General features: G+C 36.5%; 2 protein-coding genes across 2 annotated transcripts; both read left to right on the plus strand.

Moving 5' to 3' along the window:
* The first annotated feature begins 57 nt into the window (after nt 1-57).
* LOC107763504 (uncharacterized) lies at nt 58-14,312 on the plus strand. The gene is made up of 8 exons (XM_075219349.1): nt 58-631; nt 814-909; nt 1,457-1,540; nt 2,785-2,945; nt 9,551-9,668; nt 10,118-10,253; nt 12,848-13,026; nt 13,783-14,312. The coding sequence occupies exons 1-8, from the start codon at nt 398-400 to the stop codon at nt 14,020-14,022; spliced, it is 1,248 nt and encodes a 415-aa protein (XP_075075450.1). The 5' UTR covers nt 58-397; the 3' UTR covers nt 14,023-14,312.
* A 654-nt stretch (nt 14,313-14,966) lies between these two features.
* Nucleotides 14,967-17,796, plus strand: LOC107806702 (mitochondrial pyruvate carrier 1-like). Its single transcript, XM_016630912.2, has 4 exons — nt 14,967-15,301; nt 16,984-17,098; nt 17,212-17,266; nt 17,577-17,796. The coding sequence occupies exons 2-4, from the start codon at nt 17,006-17,008 to the stop codon at nt 17,714-17,716; spliced, it is 288 nt and encodes a 95-aa protein (XP_016486398.1). The 5' UTR covers nt 14,967-15,301; nt 16,984-17,005; the 3' UTR covers nt 17,717-17,796.
* The last annotated feature ends 1,395 nt before the right edge of the window (nt 17,797-19,191 follow it).

Raw genomic sequence — 19,191 nt, forward strand, 5'->3', positions numbered from 1 at the left:
CTTATGTCTGTGTAAATTTCTGAGACTCTAAAATGAATTAAATTATTTGTGTAATTTAGCAACACATCAAAATTTTAGTTTGTACTGCCATCTGCTTCGTGAATCTATTTACTTTTTTGTTCGTTCCAAAAAATTCAAACAACTTATTTAGTATCACAAATTACAAAAGTTCTCATTTATTTCTTAAACCAGTCAAGGTTCAATACAACTAATTAAATGGATTGAAAATCATTTCATTGGTTTCTTTTCGCATAGTATAGCTCGGCGAAAATCTCATCTTGGTTACTTTTGGATACTCCCTCTTTCGCAAAACCGGATAGTTTTTTCTGAGGCAGAGTTTCAATTTTCAAATAGTTTTTCTGAATTTTGATAAGGCTAAAACACAGAGCAAGAACCCATGGCTTCGTGCAGCAGCACTTCCTCTGTAATGCCGGCGTTTATCTCTAACACCACCACTCGCATTTCCCCTTGCCGCACTTTCACGCTCCAATTGAGAGCATCCCCTTTGTCTTCAGCAAGGAAGAAGACTTATAGCAGAGTTGTTACTGCAAAACTTGCTCCGAAGAATGCTATGCAGTACAGAAAACTCGGTGACTCTAATCTTCATATCAGCGAAATTACTATTGGCACTGTAAATACTTCTTTTATCAGTTAATTACAGAAATTTTCAAGTTTTCAATTTCTTTTTTTGAACCCTATTTAAAAAGAAAGGTCATTTTAGCCTTTTTTCCCCCATGTTTCTACTCATTTGCGTATTTATGAAGTAATTGAAGATTCATTAATCTGAACTCATTGGTGAATTAAATGTTGCAGATGACATTTGGAGAACAGAATACAGAAAAGGAGGCTCATGAAATACTTAGTTACGCATTTGACCAAGGAATTAATATTATTGATACTGCTGAAGCTGTAAGCTCCATGCACAAACTTAAGCATTGTTAGTTCTATTTTTGGCTCTCTTTAGTTACAGTTTCAGTTGCACAAACTTAAAGCATTATTGGTTTTTCTTTTGCTCCCTTTAATCTTTTATTTCTTTCAACTTAAATAAATGGATGCTTCGGTCGACGGATATCCTTTGGAAGCATTCTGACTTAGTTGGAGCTGGCTTTTCTTTGGTGCATAGCATACTTGATCAGATTCACTTTTAGCATAAAACTTTTGCTTTTTACTTGTTTTAATTTATGAAAGCTGCTTTTATTTATGATACAGTTTCCATTCTTGGTTTTCAGTATCTTGATAGATTATTTCTTGAAGCTCTAGTTCTGCATTGTTGCCGATGTAATCTGAAGTAAACTTTGTTTTGTTGGAAATTGATTCAGCAATGAGATCATTTCTCTTAATTTTACGCAAAAGATTCTTGATTAGTGCAATTTTTTCTTTTCCTTCCTCTCTCATTTCTTGTTGCATATCGTTGGTTGTTATATTTATTTCTAACCTTGTTTTTTGTCTCCAAAAGTATCCAGTCCCTATGAGGAAGGAGACACAAGGGACGACGGATCTCTATATTAGCAGCTGGATGAAGTCTCAACCCCGTGATAAGGTAATAATACTATTGTGGAAGGGAACCCTTTACATCAAAGATGCATGTTATTTACATTTTCTTGTCTTGTTTTGAGTAGAGAACCTTATTACATTCTTCTTTTACCTCGTTTTCTAATCTTATGTTGTTTCAGATCTTTTGTTCTGAACTCTAACTGCCTTTGATCTCTTTCACCAAATTCCTCGATAAGACTTCACTGTTGATTCACTTACTAAAGAATATTGGGAAAAAATGTATCTTTGGGTACTGGTTCTGATTTGAGGTTGTAAATCAATGAGATCACAAAAGGCTAAGCAGCTAAAATAACTAAAGCTGGGTACTGAGTCTTGCATTGCCTGATTCGCCATAGTATAATGCATTCTTTCATTACTTTTTAGATATCCTTCCCTTTTTAAAGAAATATGTCCACTTTGATCTGTAATTGTCTTTAACCTTCCCAGAGTAATCCACCATTTTAAAGAACTTTTAATTTACTTCCTTGAGTTAGCAATGTCCAACATTATGTGCATATTATGGTATTTCATGCTTTTAGTCATTCTATCAGATGCTATCATTTTCTTCTGAGTGGTAACTAAAGGTCCACTTAGTCTTTGCTCAATGTATGTATAGCACATTGCAGTTTTTTTTTTTTTTGTTTTTACGTCAGAAATTTTTTGAAGGCCACTAGGATAGGAAGGCTTCTGAAAGAGAAACCCTTCATCATTGTTGCCACTGCCATGTGGACTGATTTGAGTTTGGCCTTTTGCTGCTTGAGTTACTTTGAATACGTAAAGCTTGTGTAGTTCTCCTTGTTTAATATGCATGTATGCTTGTATTTGGCAAATCATTACACAAGCAGGAAAAAAAAGCAAATCACAGTCCAGCCCTATTAATTAATCGCCCAAGTCCAAGCATGAGTCTCAACTTAGAAGGACTTGGTTGTTAAGAACTTGATGCCCACTAAAATGTTTGTAATGTTCATGCTGGATCTTTCACCTGTCAAATGTCCTCTCCATATTCTACAAATGGCATGGTGGAGCACTTGTGCAGTCAACTTAGAATTTCCTCCAACTCTCTTGGACAATAAAAACTAAAGTTATTAGCATGACCATGATACCAAATGTTACAATTCTTAGTAAAATAACTACCAAAACTGTTCTTTAAGTAGAGGAACCTTTCCTGCCTTTTTTGAGCCATTATAGCTATAATATATTGGTGTCCTTTTAACTCAAGATTACTAATGCACTGCTGTATTTTCTTTTCAGGTGATTTTGGCTACAAAAGTTTGTGGTTATTCAGAAAGATCAAGTTACATACGTGAAAATGCAAATGTTTTGCGAGTAGATGCTGCTAATATTCGAGAAAGTGTGGAAAAAAGCTTGAAACGTCTCAATACTGATTACATTGATTTACTCCAAATACATTGGTGAGTATTTGATTTACTCCAAATACATTGGTGAGTACTTGTCAATGATATCGTTGAAGGATTCTAGAAGTGCATTTTGGTAAGTAGTATACCTTAGATTATAAAACTTCCCCGGTTTCTACTATTGCATCAGTGGGGTTGTTCCAGATTATCTGGGTGGTGAAAACACTATTACATGAACTTTGATTGTCCATGTGAGATTTCTCATCGTTCTCAGATTCTAGAAGACCAGATATTACTTATGCTTTGAGCTTTAGGGATCATAGCAACGTAACCTTCTATTTTTTCTTTTTCTTTTTCTGTACCCTTCTTCTATTATATTTTCTTTTTTCTGTTTTTAGTTTTCCCACGTTGGGAAGGTGAAGGAGGAGGATAGTTGACAGCTAAGCTAATACTTTAACTGCACCACATGTTGGAGTAAGTGTAGGTGCAAAGCAATCCAGCAGAGCCAGATCAATAGCACTCTAGGGCAGTAACCAAAGAATACGAGAACGGACTGAAGAAACTGCTATGGTTGTAGACATGCAGAAGGATCCTAGGGAATGAAGTATTTTAAAATAATTAGTTCAAAAAAACTCGCTGAAACTCCCATACCGTGTTTGAAATAAGAGAAACAATGAAAAGAGATTAAGACAATGTGTGAAAGCTAATGTGTACACCTGAACTATTTTATTGGCAACTATTCATGAGTGAACACAACTATATTTACCGAACGTGCGAATATATCACGTTCACCATTTATGCTCAATAATATTTGTGCTTAACTATCTGACAGACTATCTGACAGAAAGCTACCTGAAATCATTGCACTGCTGATCATTAGCTACTTTGTGATGTGTGCTAAAGTGATGGACATAATTGACTAGTTTAAATTTTAGTATTTTCTGATGATATGAGTTGAGCTAAATGAAAGGAATGAGGATTATATCACCGATCCCAACTTGTTTGGGACTGAAGCGCAGTTGTTGTATTTCTATTTTCTAGACAAACCAGTAAAACAGATCCTTTGTTGAGAGGTTTTACCAGCAAACCTGCCTGTTTCAATGCGGTTGACTAATTCTGCGGGTCCTAATTTTTATCCATCATATGTGTTACATTACTGATAAGATGATTGATTAACTAGTTGGTTCTCTGATGCATAATAGAGGACAAGTATAGGTTCCTAGCAAAACCAAAAAGTCGGATGTTATAGATGATGGATCCATCCCATGGTCCATGATTTAAGGAAGATGTTTTTCTTCCTTTGACAAAGACTTCTAATGTCCGCAGCTTTTATATATTTGGCAGCCGACGTTTTGATTTTTTTTCACATTGAAAAGTTGGAAGTTTCTATCTTTCATTTGGTGTCACTGATGACATATGCAGGAGTATCGAATCTCTATAAATAGAGAGCTCCTGAGCATTTGTTAAACACACCAACAAAGAGAGAAAGAAAGAGCGAGACATCACAGACAGGGTATAAGAAAATAGTCTGCTGAAAAAATAGAGTGTGGGCGATATTTTAATAAGGTGGGAATATCAAAAAAGAGTAATTTCTTTTGAGTGTTGTAGTGCTTTTTGGAGTATCTTACTCGGGCCTACAAAGTGTAAAATTCCATGCTATACAGATATCAGTTGCTCCTCTCGGGCCGTAGTTCCTCTCGGGCCGTGGTTTTTCCGATATTCAGAAAGGTTTTCCACGTAAAAATCTCGGTGTTCTTGTTTCTCTTATTATTGCCGTTGATTATCGTATCTCGGTGCGACGCTATTATTTCGCTGTTATTACTGTGAATATTAGTTTCTGTGGGGGGGTTTATTCCCAACAATTGGTATTAGAGCACACGTTCTACTTGTTCACAAAAACACTCTTCATGGTCGGTAGTACTATACTCGGTGAAATAATAAAATGTCCGGAGTAAAGTACGAAGTAGTAAAATTCAACGGAGATAGCGGTTTCTCAACATGGCAAAGAAGGATGAGAGATATGCTCACTCAACAAGGATTACACAAGGTATTAAGATAGTGATGCCAAGAATCCTGATACCATGAAAGCTGAGGATTGGGCTGGCTTGGATGAAAAGGCTGCCAGTGCAATCAGGTTGCACTTATTAGATGATGTGGTAAATAACATCATTTATGAAGACACTGCATGTGACATTTGGACAAGGTTAGGAAGTGTATACATGTCCAAAATGCTGACAAATAAATTGTATCTGAAGAAGCAATTATACGCCCTACATATAGGTAAAAGTACAATTTTTTTGTTACATTTAAATGTGTTTAATGGACTAATCACGCAGCTTGCCAACCTCGGAGTAAAGATCGAGGAAGAGGATAAAGCCATCTTGCTCTTGAACTCATTGTCATTTTCGTACGATAATTTGGCAACAACTATTGTGCACGCTAAAACCATTATGGAGTTGAAGGATGTCACGTCGGCTCTTCTACTCAATGAGAAGATGAGAAAGAAGCCTGAAAACCAAGGACATGCTCTCATCACAGAAGGTAGAGGCAGGAGTTATCAAAGGAGTTCAAGCAACTATGGTAGATCCGGAGGTCGTGGGAAGTCCAAGAACCGATCCAAATCAAAAGCTAGAAATTGCTACAATTGCGATCAACCGGGTCACTTCAAAAGGGATTGCCCAAATCTAAGAAAGGGCAAAGGTGAAAGTAGTGGCCAAAAAAATGACGACAACACAACCGTCATGGTGCAGAACAATGATAATATTGTTCTCTTTATAAATGAGGAAGAGGAATGCATGCACTTGGTAGCTCCAGAATCGGAATGGGTGGTTGACACCGCGTCATCTTACCATGCCACTCCGGTAAGAGAATTTTTTTGCAGATATGTAGCAGGTGGTTTTGGCACTGTGAGAATGAGTAACACGAGTTATGCAAAAATTGCAGGGATAGGTGATATTTGTATCAAGACAAATGTCAGATGTACATTGGTTCTTAAGGACGTGCAACATGTACCTAATTTGCGGATGAACTTAATCTCGGGAATAGCTTTGGACCGAGATGGATACGAGAATTATTTTGCAATTCAAAATGGAGACTCACTAAGGGATCATTAGTGATTGCAAAGGGAGTTGCTCGTGGCACCTTGTACAGGACAAATGCAGAAATATGCCGAGGTGAATTGAACGAGGCACAAGATGAAATTTATGCAGATTTGTGGCACAATAAAATAGGTCATATGAGCGAGAAGGGATTGTAGATTCTTGCTAGGAAATCACTCATCTCTTTTGCCAAAGGCACAACGGTAAAACCTTGTCACTACCCCATAGAGTCTCACTTCAGACATCGCTTGATTTGGTACATTTTGATGTTTGTGGTCCAATGGAGATATAATCGATAGGTGGTAACAAATATTTTATTACTTTTATTGATGATGCTTCACAAAAATTGTGGGTTTATATCTTGAAAACCAAATATAAAGTGTTTCAAGTTTTCCAGAAGTTTAATGATCTGGTGGAAAGGGAGACGGGTCGAAAGGTAAAGCGAAGAGTACTGTTCGAGCCATGGGATCAGGCATGAAAAGACAGTTCCTGAAACCCCACAACACAATAGTGTAGCTGAGAGAGTGAACCGCACCATTGTTGAGAAGGTGAGAAGCATGCTCAGAACAGCTAAACTGCCTAAGTCATTCTGGAGTGACGCAGGTCAGACAGCCTGTTACCTGATCAATAGGAGTCCATCAGTTCCATTGGAGTTTGACATCCCAAAGAGAGTTTGGACCAACAAGGAGGTGTCCTTCTCACATATGAAGGTATTCGGTTGTAGAGATTTTGCACATGTACCAAAGGAGCAGAGAACAAAGCTGGATGATAAATCTGTTCCCTGCATATTCATCAGATATGGAGATGAAGAGTTCGGGTACAGATTATGGGATCCTGCGAAGAAAAAGGTCATCAGAAGTAGAGATGTAATCTTCCGAGAAAGTGAAGTTGGAACCGCAGATGATCAGTCAGAGAAGTGCAAAAATGGTATAACCCCTAACCTTGTTACCATTCCTTCTACTTCTAACAATCCCACACAGTGTTATGAAGAGCGTGAAGCGAGGAAAAACGATAAGCCCCTTTTCGCTTAAAGCATGAAGCGAGAAGCGAAACGCTCGCTTTTTTGAAGTGAAATGGAATTAAGAAAAATATTAAAATAAATACTGAATAGACAACACATGTCACATATGTAACTGCATACAACACATGTCACATATGTAACTGCATACAACACATGTAACTGCCAATACTAAAAAAATTGGCTGTGAGACTAAGAACAAAAGATGAAAAACTGAAGGAAAAAAAAATTGGCAGCATTTCGCTGTAATTTTAAGGACTGAAACGAAGAAGAAGAAGAAGACATACCTGGGCTTGAAAACTGAAACCCTAGTCGCTGCAAACATACCGGGGTTTGAAAATTGAAACCCTAGTCGCTACTTGCTCTACTGCTTGCTGATTTTGTAAAAAAAAGACTGAGCTTTTTTTTATCGGTGACTTAAAAGACAAAAGCGAGCGCTTCCGTCGCTTCTCGCTTTTTTGACAAAAGCGGACGCTTTAACTTACCTGCTACACTTCACCCTACAAAAGCGACACAGTAGCCGCCTCGCTTCGCTTCACGCTTAAAGCGTTGAAACGAGCGTTTTTCATAGACTGATCCCACAAGTGCAGAAAGTAGAACCGGTGAGGTTTCCAAGCAGGGGGAAACCGAGGTTATTGAGCAGGGGGAGCACCTTGATGATGACACCAAGCAAGTGTAGTACCCCACTCAGGGAGAAGAACAACTTCAACCTCCAAGGAGATCAGAAAGACCGAGGGTAGAGTCATGCAGGTACCCATCCACAGAGTATGCCCTCATTAATGATGAAGGGGAGCCAGAAAGTCTTAAGGAGGTATTGTCTCATCCAGAAAAGAACCAGCGGATAAAAGTCATACAAGAAGAGATGAAATCTCTACAGAAAAATAACATGTACAAGCTGGTTGAACATCCAAAGGATAAAAGACCACTCAAATACAAATGGGTCTCTAAACTCAAGAAAGATGGAAATGACAAGTTGGTAAGATACAAAGCTCGATTGGTGGTAAAAGGTTTCGAAGAGAAGAAAGGTATGACCCATTTCTGGGAATGAAGATAGTTCGAGAGCGAAGAAGAAAGTTGTGGCTATCTCAGGAGAAGTACATTGAACGTGTACTGGAATGCTTCAACATGAAGAGTGCTAAGCCAGTCAGCACACCTCATGCTAGTCATCTGAAGTTGAGCAAGAAGATGTGTCCTACAACAAATGAGGAAAAAGTGAGCATAGCTAGAGTTCCTTATTCTTCAGCAGTCGGAAGCCTGACCTGATATTGCTCATGTAGTTGGTGTTGTTAGCAGGTTTCTTGAAAACCCTGGAAAAGAATATTGGGAAGCAGTCAAGTGGATACTAAGGTACTGAGAGGTACCATAGGAAACTGTTTGTGTTTTATAGGATCTGATCCAATCTTGAAGGGCTATACAGACGTTGATATGGCAGGTGAAATTGATAATAGATAATCCACTACTGGATATTTATTTACATTTTCAGGGGGAGCTATATCATGGCAATCGAGGTTGCAGAAGTGTGTTGCACTCTCTACAACTGAAGCGGAATATATTGCAGCTACTGAAGCTGGCAAGGAGATGAGATGGCTTAAACAGTTCCTTCAAGAGCTTGACTTGCATCAGAAAGAGTATGTTGTATATTGTGTGTTGGAATAAACCTCCCACAGAAACTAATATTCACAGTAAATAACGGCGAAATAATAACGTAGCACCGAGATACGGTAATCAACGGCAATAATAAGAGAAACAAGGACACCAAGATTTTTATGTGGAAGAATAAGGAAAAACCACAACCCGAGAGGAGCAACTGATATCACTATAGCAAGAAATTTTACACTTTGTAGGCCCGAGTAAAATACTCCAAAAATCAATACAACACTCAAAGAAATTACCTCTTTTGTTATTCCCACCTCACTACAATATCGTCCACTCTCTCTATTTTCCTCACAGACTATTTTCTTATACCCTATCTGTGATGCCTCGCTCTTTCTTTCTCTCTTTGTTGGTGTGTTTAACAAATGACTCAGGAGCTCTCTATTTATAGAAATTCAATACTCTTGCAGATGTCATCCATGATGAAAGATAGAAACTTCAAACTTTTCAATGTGAACAAATCAAAACGTCCACGGCCAAATCTATAAAAGAAGTTGCGGACATTAGAAGTCTTTGTCAAAAGAAGAAAAACATCTTCCTTAAATCATGGACCATGATGGACCCATCAAAGTGCAATAGACTTGAGCCACTGACATAAATAACTTGTTTAAGTTTCATCAATTTTAGAAGTCTTTCTCAATGAAGTGATAAATCATCCTTAGTTGAGAGATTTTATCAGGTAACCTTGATATTGCAAGGACTTAATAAATTCGTGGATTCTCATTCTTATCTTGTTTAGGTCTGATATAATTGTGAAATATGAGCTTACCTTGTGTTTTAATCTGTTTCATCTATTTGTTTGTTCGCTGCATGTTCAATGCACACATTCACCCCCACATAAAAAATAAAGGATGGTTCTCATTTCGGAATTTTGATGTAAAAACCTTCTTCAGGCCAGATAGATATGTACCATTGTTTGGTGAATTCTTTTATGAATCTTCAAAATGGAGGCCAAGTGTGCCTTTCGTCGAGCAGCTTAGAGCCTTTCAAGAACTCATCGATGAAGGAAAGGTATGTATGTCTTGCTTTTTTTAACAATTGCAATACTGCAGACCTGTCAATGAAATGAGTGAAGTAAGATGCTTTATAGTTATCATTTTACTAATTAAATGCCGAGGGTATCTTTCATTCATTCCTGAAGGATTATATAAAATCCATCTTGAAGTGAAGAAAATTCAGGACATATGCTTGCCAGGAAACTGAACTTTTTGGATGAAAAAAAACTCATAGTGAATAAGCAAGTCAGGACTCTTACGCATGGTTTGAGTTTAAACATTTTGCAATGCTTATAGTGAATACAAACAAGCCTAATCTTTTACACATGGCTTGGTTGCACATCTTGCAAAATAATTTGAGCTTTCATTTTGCTTCGTAAAATCTCAAAATTAATTTGCTTTATGGAGATTTAACTTTATAATACAGTTAGCTTGAAGTAACATTTAAGGGTACAAGCTATTCAGGTCCGCTATATTGGTGTTTCCAATGAAACTTCATATGGAGTAATGGAGTTCGTCCATGCTGCAAAAGTTGAAGGACTGCCGAAGATTGTCAGCATTCAGAATAGCTACAGTCTGCTGGTTAGGTGTCACTTTGAGGGTAAGTTAACTTTTGTCATGTCCTACTAAAGTAGTTTAGATGCAACTCTTCTCAACAGAAATTTAGCTTACGCAGTTATTTTGAGTGTTCCACCATTTTTGTCAATGATACTGTTCATACTTTGGGAGGTCCTATAAGTTGGATGATATGTTTTGCTTTGTTCAATAATAAAAGTAGTTCCTACATTCATTAGATGAGAATAATTCCAAGATGCTTGACAAAGATGTTAGGGTACTCCAATAGTTGTCAATAATTAAGTTTGGAAGATCAAATTCTTCAACCTGGCATCAAAGTTCGAGCTTTATTTATCATTCAGCCTGTTAGGAAAATGCATCCTGAGTCCACTTTTCAACAGCTAGCTCATGGGGTGTGGATGGTCCAAATCCATATAAAGAAGCTGCAATCTATATCTTTAACCAATTTTGGACTCTAACACCCCCTCCCTCCCCTACTCATGGCTGAACATCTACAGCGTGGAAATTATGACATAAGGATTCAACATTTTGGTAAACAAGATCAGGGATGGGTCTGTCTCTGCTAGCATCGTAAGAAAAAGGGACCCCGGAACTAAGTCAATCCCAAAAGCTAGCTTATGATGTGAGGATTGTCAAAGACCATATAACAAGACTATAACTCATATCCTCAACTAATGTGGGACTGTAACACAGCTCCCTTCCTGTGTGAAAACAAACATCTCTGCTGCACATCCATTTTTGTTATTCAAGATGCTTCATGGGGTAAATTATTTTGTTAGGAGTCTTTACTTAAGTTAATCTTTGGTTACATGATTGGGAGAGTGTTAAATGAAAAAGAAGAACTCCTATGATGATTAATTAAAGAGTACATGGTGCTTAATCCTAGGACACTCTACCCTTTGCTAATTGGTTTCTTATTAAGTGTTAAGATTCTTTAACAGCTCGCTTACAAATAGATATGTTGGTAATTCTTTCATTTAGTATTTACATTACCGAATCCTATTTGCTTAACTCTTAAACAGACTATTAGAATCCAGTTTTCCCAATTCGCTTTACAGTTGCCCCTAGTGATACTCTTGTATGAGTAGACATCTCGAACAGTTTCCCATTACATAAACACGGCTATCATCCGTGCTATTGCTGCACGAATCACATAGTCATTTGCCTTTACCGCATAAAGAAATGGAAAACTGCCTTTAATGATTCATTTGGATCTTTTTGAACTGATTCTGATCTCAGACTCTAATCTCTTCAATGATATCTTATTCTCTAATCTGGCTAAAGCCACTTTTGCACATATGCATATACCCAAATCATATCCTTGCATTAACATTAGGGAAGCTCGGGTCTCTAAGGAATGTGACTATCTACTGAATAAGTTTATTGGATCCTTAATGGCTTCTGCCAATACTCATTCCAGAGGCAATCTGCCTAACAAAAATGGCATAGCTAATCCTTAAGATACAACGACTCTGCTTGGTAGTTTATCTACCTTTAAAAGTTGTTGACTATCTCAAAATATATGAGCTTATTCTTAGGATAGATCACATTTAACATTATGATTTATTCCATCTTTTGATGAGAGCTCTTTTTAATTCACATTGGTGTTTTATCAATTTAGGTCCACTTGTACTTGGATTACGTTGATAAAAAAGACCTTAAGTAAAATTACCTATATTAGTCCGAAAGTGATAAGTAACCAAGTAAATTAATCTTTACTGATAAAAAAAGTGATGAGTTGCCTATTAAAACTAACCTATACTGATAAAGAAAAGTGATGAAATAACCTTGAATCATTTCTCCCCTATTCCTTTACAGCTTCCCCTTATAATATTCTTGTATGAGTAGACATCTTGAACATTTTCCCATTCACAAAAACATTGATGTCATCCATGCGGCAGCTGCACAAATCACGTGTAGTAACCTGCCTGTACCTCATAAAGAAATAGACAAACCACATTCTAAAGGTTTTTCTGAATATTGGCGAACTGATTCTCATCTAAATCTCCTCTTGCATGATATCTTATTCTCTGGTCTGACTTAAGCCACTTTTGCACATATTCAAATACCCGAATCATATACTTGCATCAACATTGGTGAGCTAGGGTCTCTAGGAATGTGATTATTTACTGGTTAAGTCTGTTAGATCCTTAATGGCTTCTGTCAATACTCTCATAGAGGCAATCTACCTAACAATAGCATTACTAATCTTTAAGATACAGGGAACTCTGCTTGCCATTGTAGTTTAAATGCATTTAAAAGTTGTTGGCTATCTCAAGATATATGAGCTTATTTTTATGAATGATCACTTTGACATTATACAATTTAAAATGACATTGTTTTATTTTTTATAAGAGCTCTTTTTTATTATATTGGCATGTTATCAATTGTGGACCTCCTTCTACTTGGATTATGCTGATAAAAAGGACTTTATGTTTAAGTGATAAAATAACCTAATACTGATAAAGAAAAGAGAGTAAAATAACCTATACTGATAAAAGAAGTGATGAAATAACCTAGTAAACAATCAAATACAGAAATAGAATTATTGTGTTTACAGTAAGCATCAACATGTTTAATTTGCCAATTAGCATAACGAGTTTTGGTTGTTCTTTGTAGTTGATCTTGTCGAAGTATGCCACCCAAACAACTGTAACATTGGCTTACTTTCTTATTCCCCACTGGCTGGTGGAACCTTATCGGGGAAGTATTTGGACAATAATTCTGAAGCTGCTAGAAAAGGAAGACTTAACCTGTTCCCTGGCTACATGGAAAGATACAATAAATCCCTTGCCAAGGTACGTGTTTTTCAAGTTTTATAAGAAAGAAAAAGTTAATTGACTGTTTGATCAGCTTTATCGGTTGGAAAAAGAATTCAAAGAAAGCTGAATATCTGAATAACTTGGAATTTTCAATGCGCCCCCCCCCCCCCCCAAACAAAACCCCCTCTCAAAAAAAAAGGAAAAAGAAGAAGCTGAATGTACTGGGAGCGTCTGTTGCACCTTGTTCTTTTGACTGGCCTACCTCCTTTGTGCATTTATGTGTAATAAAGAAATTAGATACAATTATATAGAATCGTTCGCTCCTCTCATTCAGTCTAGCATTCTTAATTTACACACTATCAATTCGAATTTTCCAGGGGTTTTGTTGTAAAATTGGACGCATGTATAACTATGCTGAATCTTTGATTATAGAACTTACAGGAACTTGAGAAGCTTTTCTTATACAAAAATAAAAGAGAAATGGTTTGTGTTGGGAGGGAATGAGAATCTTAACGCGAACTTGTGGTGCCACATTTATAGGAGTTTGGGTTGGTGTTAAGGGGCATTACTTGGTGGTGGTTTCTTTGTATATTGGAGGAGCAGATAGTAGAAGAACGTTGAAGAATAAGCAGAAAAATGCTAGTAGTCTTTAGAGTTACAATGTACATTACATTACCAACTTCAGTATCAATGCCATCCATTACTGTAGACATAGACGATGTGAGAAGTTTATTCCATGCTGCTAGTTAATGGTTACTTGGATTTTTGGTGTGTTTTATGTTTGATTTCCAGGAAGCAACTAAAAAGTATGAAGAAGTGGCCAAGAAACATGGTCTAACTCTAGTTGAGTTAGCTCTAGGATTTGCGCGAGACCGGCCATTTATGACAAGTTCAATTATCGGTGCAACTTCCGTGGAACAATTAAAAGAAGATATTGATGCTTTTTTGACAACTGAGAGGCCTTTGCCACCTCAAGTAATGGATGATATTGAAGACATTTTCAAGAGATACAGAGATCCTGCTTCAAGATAGCCTGTCTATTACAAAAAAGTGCTGAATTCTTTTTCCTATTGCAGAACAATATATGGAATACTATATAGCCTTACCTTTTGGGGCTGGAGTATTGGAAAAGGGGGTCAATTTTACAGCAAAATGCCTTTTGTTTTTGCAAATTTATTGTGTACTGTGTTATGCTCTTTATCTATATGACATACTTCTCTCCAGCAAAACCACGAACACCCTGCATTGTGAAGCTATGTAAACCAAATTGTTGTAAGACCAGATTAAATAATTTGGCCAAGGTGTCATTCTTTTTAGTCAAATTGATATCAGCGTTATAGATCATATTAGGACTTGACACTGATTTGGAAGGCAGTTAAGTTTTCTCGATCTCAAGCTGGTGCATACACTAATGTAAATGTCGATACCATCTTCCTCAATTTCAGCTGATAGAGCAGCCACGTTCCTTTCAAGAATTTACATCTACCAAAATTTCATGATTGACCCAAACTATTAACGGAGAGCTTATTTAGACAATTTTGCATAGTTCAAGAACAAATTGGACCCTTTTTTCGTCATTAAATTTGAACATGCGACATCAAACCGTGCTTATCATTTTGTTAGTCAATAAGATCAATATAACCCACTTTTATAATGGTAACGGCATGATTGACCCCAAGTAATTTAATGGAGAATATATGCAAACCATTCATATAGTTCATTTGCAAATTTGACCATTTGCCCGTGAAGAAAAAGAACCAACTATCATAAAAAATCCAAGCCAAACTTCCCGCGAGATGTTTACTGGTGCCAAAAGTTGATGATTAAACATATATCCAAATTCCAGAACAATTATTTTTTTCCACCAAAAAAACGAAATTAATTTACTTAAAGAAAAAAAGAGTGTCACTCTCTTTTTATATAAAAGAATTTATATCTTAGTAACATTCAATTAATTATTATCATCAAAAGAAGAAAACAAGCACCACACTCTCTCTCACACATTGTCTGGGCTGTGTGTGTCCATGGAGAATTGGTCATAACCACTTCCACACAATTCTTCTTCTCTTTCTTTTTTTTGATTTTTTTTTTAAAAACACTTTCTTTTTCAACTAAAACACTTTCCTTTTTTCCCCTCTTTTGGATTTCTTTTTTCTTGTCCTAATTTCCCGTGGTTTCTCAAAGAGTAATAATTATGCAAGTATGTAATACATTTGGCATACGCATACTTAATACTTTTTTTAGGTGTGTCATTTTGGCCTTGGCAGGCCGAGAGGGAACAAAATTTGTGAATTTTCAAGTGGTTTTTGAGGTACTCCATTTAAGTCTTTCTTGTTCTTGTTTGACTCCGTTTTGTATGGTTTAGACTTTGGTTTTGTTTTTGGATCAACTGACGGGTGGAATTGAAATTTTACTAAAATATTAGCAGTTGAAATTTGTAAAGAAAGGAACTTTCTTTTTAATTAAGCTTAAAATTTACATGCTTAAGTTCATACTAGATGAGCCATGCCCGACATATTAGGCGATCAGCTTTTTTGTACCAACAGAAATAGTGCTCCATATTAACATTAAGATTAAGATACACAACTAAAACCAGGTAATTTTTTCATGAAATGCATATATAATAGGACAATTTTCTAGGCTATTCAGTGTATATTCTAGCAATAAGTTGCTATAACCAGCTAGTCTCTGTCATTGGTCCTTTGTTCTGAAGCTTATGCCTTTTCTTTTAGAAGCCAAGTTTCTCAGGGAATTCCAAACGGAGATATAGTTGGTGACGAAAAGGGAAGTTTCTGTGATACGTCCTATATATATACGATTCGGCCAATTAACGTTACCAAGAAGCATTAGTAGATGTGGTGATGCCAATAACCTTTCATGAATATCTTTAGTCTATGAGCTACTTCTGTTTAGGTGCGTAAATGCACCAGTTATATATAGCAACAAATTATTGAAGAAGACAAAAATTAACTTCTTGCAGCTGAATATTGAAGATATATAACCTATGTGCTTCCGAGATGGTCTGCCGCAACTATAAGTTATTCTGTTGGATTAACTTTGGACCTGGCTGTATGAGTTCCCCGCACAACTTCTGATTGTGCTCCTTTTTATTATTTCCTCTTTGTTCTAGATTTCTATGCAACATTCCATCCGTATGTTAGTTTTAGGAAAGCTATGTCACTTTAGCGTTAGAGGGGCACAAATCAGAGAAACCATAATATAATTACAAGAGATTAGAAATTATTGCATATGAGTATCCAGTGAGACACTCACTACAGAAAAAGACTTTGGTTTTCATGCGGGCCATTCACATGAATTATTAGTACTCAGTAGGATTTTCTGGAAGTATTTTTATTTCTACCTTTTTTTGTGCCTATCTCAAACTATTACTTTGTATCTCTTTCTCCACAAGGTTGTTAGAAAAGTCTTGTATTCCATACATCAGAATAATTAATACCTACAAAGGCATGGTTAAACTATAATAAAATGCTTAAAGTGGTGTTTGAATCAAATTTACGACAGATAGTGTAATCACAAAAGTTCTCTTGGCATGACTAGGTAAGACTAGTGAGTTTGACAGAAAGGTTATTAAATTTGTATTAGATGGACTCCATAGAAAAACCTTATATCAGCACATTCCTATTAAGTCAACTTATGAAAATTATTTTCCATGTTTTCTTAGTAGTGTCAAATCAATAGACAACAACAGTGGCAGAATGCAAGTAAAAATGGCAAAAGAAGTATTTCTGTTATAATGATCCTTTTGTAGTACATGTTTTCAGATATGTGGACCACTTCTCACTGAAAGTCAGGTTCGTAGCATCGTCAATGAGATAAAGTCCAAGTATTTCCTAAAAATAGATGTGAATATTTGCACTTCATCTCTTTAGTAGACAGCTAGAATTTTTTCATTTATAAGGAACATGTCATTTATTGATACTTGCAAAGTCTTGTAAATTTTGATAAGCTTGGATGTTATTTAAATATATGCAGAGACAATTGAAATAACAAGTTCATGGCTTTCTTCCGGGCATTCTGGAACAGTCCTGTTGGCCCTAAAACAACTCACTTCTGGGGACCTATGGCCAATTGGGGATTTGTCATTGCTGTATGTTCCCAACCTCAGTTTGTCGTTTTCGTTAAATTATCTAATGTATAGAGTTCCTTCTCTTTTTTTTTCCGAGTGCAACTCTCTGAAATTTATGTGAACTAATATGTTAGGGAATGATGGATTCAAGGAAGCCCCCAGATGCCATATCTGGAAATATGACTGCAGGTGAATATTATCGTCATTTTACGAAAACAATCTACCTGAAACAGCCTCTCTACTTTCTTAAAGGCAGGAGTTAGGTCTGCTTACACTCTACCCTCCCCAGACCGCACTTGTGGGATTACACTAGGTTGTTGTTGTTGTTTACTAAAACAATTGTCTGTTTGTCCTTTCTTTTTGGTGCAAAATAAGACAATTTTCTGTGAAAACAGAACTTCTGGTGCTCGGCTTTTGATCTTGCATAAAATATTGTCTCAGTTTTAGACCATTCTTAAATTGTGGAATTCTGATATTGCTTGTGTCTCTTTGGGTGCAGTATTATGTGTGTATTCCTTATTGTGTATGAGATTTGCATGGATGGTACGTCCTCGCAATCATCTGCTTCTGGCTTGCCATGTTTCAAATGAGTCAGTGCAGCTCTATCAACTTTACCGTTGGCTAAAGCATCAGCGATAAATGTTTCCATTCACAAGTTCAATAGTGACATTAGCAGAAATACCAACACTATTTGAACAATTAAAAAATACTACACAAGTTTTGGTACATTTAATCCATTATCTGCCCAACTAACAGTAAGCTTTTGCCATTCCAAAAACAACAGCACAGTAGAGGTTCATATTACCTCACTTCCAATCTACTGTGCTCTTTACATTTCCCTGCGTTGCATAACATGGTTCACATGATCTATATTTTGAAACGTTTACAAATTTAAAAAAAAAAAACTATAATAAGCTTCTGCGCAAAGATGTCAAGCCATGAATAGACATAAACCATGGATCCTTCTTTGATCAGAATTTAGTAGTTGAATGAGAAGAAGAAAGCGTAAAAGAAAGAAGCATTTTTCAATGCTTTTGCATTTCTTTGTGCAAATGTTCGTAGTTATTAACGTGCTCTTTGCTTATGTTATCAAGGCAAAGGCATATATCAGCTGCGTTAGCTGCTTTCCAGGGTGGATGGATCCATTCCCAAAACTACAGCAAAGTTTGTATCTTCAAGTACATTAATTATTGGCATCCGTTAAATCACCATTTGCTGTGAGTGCCAGATCAGTCCCCAGGTTGGTAGCGAACCTTTGCTATTCCAGAAACAGCACGTGGGAGAGTTCTTCAGTGCTTTTCAAAATCGAGTAAATACTAACAGTACAAGATATCATGCCAATAAATCATTAGTGATAAACCAAGTAAACTAATAAAATAGCATGTTTTCACAAAATCCTAGGAACTTCCAATTGCTAACCCATTACATCAAAACCACAAGAGTAAAGACAAATCAGGTCATAGATATTGAAAAGTATGTCCTCAAAATCATAAACTCGTTGATTACAAGAAATTTCAGAAAAAGAATAATGATGACAACATACTGTATCTATGGCCTATAGAGATCACTGAGATCCTAATATTTCCTGCAACAGAAGAAAAATTCCTTAATAACCAAATAAAGATAAAAAGTCAATCTCAAATAAATGCAAGCATCTATAAAAGATCAGTAGATCCCATTTGGTATAGGAAAAACTTGTTACATTGTGGCGATAAAAAAAAAATACTTTCATAACCAGCATAACGATGCTTCTTAGTTCACAGCACCCCCAATAACTGGATCACTTGATTCCTCTAGCTGGACTTCATTTCCTTTAATAAGTGGAACATTATTATCACAGCGACCTCCAGTGGTCCAGTCCCCATTCAAGATATGTATGGGTGATATGGTCCGGAAGAAAGCCTTAAGCTGTGGATGTGAGGCGATTTGGGAATCAAGCCATATGGCAATACTATAAACTGTGAAGTTTTTAGCATTTCCTATTTCTGCAAGCATCCTGTCTACAACAAGCTTTCCATTTACATGCATCACCCATCGGTTTGCGTTAACCTTCCCTCCGTTCCAGTGATGACCTGTATTCAGCACCACAACATCAAATTGATCAAGATATTTCC

This window comes from Nicotiana tabacum, chromosome 8 (genome assembly GCF_000715075.1).
Source record: "Nicotiana tabacum cultivar K326 chromosome 8, ASM71507v2, whole genome shotgun sequence".
In the NCBI taxonomy this organism is placed as follows: Eukaryota; Viridiplantae; Streptophyta; class Magnoliopsida; order Solanales; family Solanaceae; genus Nicotiana; species Nicotiana tabacum.

Bases quoted from the DNA above. Each gene is read 5' to 3' on its own strand.
- LOC107763504 (XM_075219349.1), top strand. From the start codon at position 398: ATGGCTTCGTGCAGCAGCACTTCCTCTGTAATGCCGGCGTTTATCTCT. The intron at 10,254-12,847 runs GTAAGTTAACTT...TGTTCTTTGTAG, and splicing joins GGTTAGGTGTCACTTTGAGG to TTGATCTTGTCGAAGTATGC. The intron at 13,027-13,782 runs GTACGTGTTTTT...TTTGATTTCCAG, and splicing joins ACAATAAATCCCTTGCCAAG to GAAGCAACTAAAAAGTATGA.
- LOC107806702 (XM_016630912.2), top strand. From the start codon at position 17,006: ATGGCTTTCTTCCGGGCATTCTGGAACAGTCCTGTTGGCCCTAAAACA. The intron at 17,099-17,211 runs GTATGTTCCCAA...CTAATATGTTAG, and splicing joins ATTGGGGATTTGTCATTGCT to GGAATGATGGATTCAAGGAA. The intron at 17,267-17,576 runs GTGAATATTATC...CTTTGGGTGCAG, and splicing joins ATCTGGAAATATGACTGCAG to TATTATGTGTGTATTCCTTA.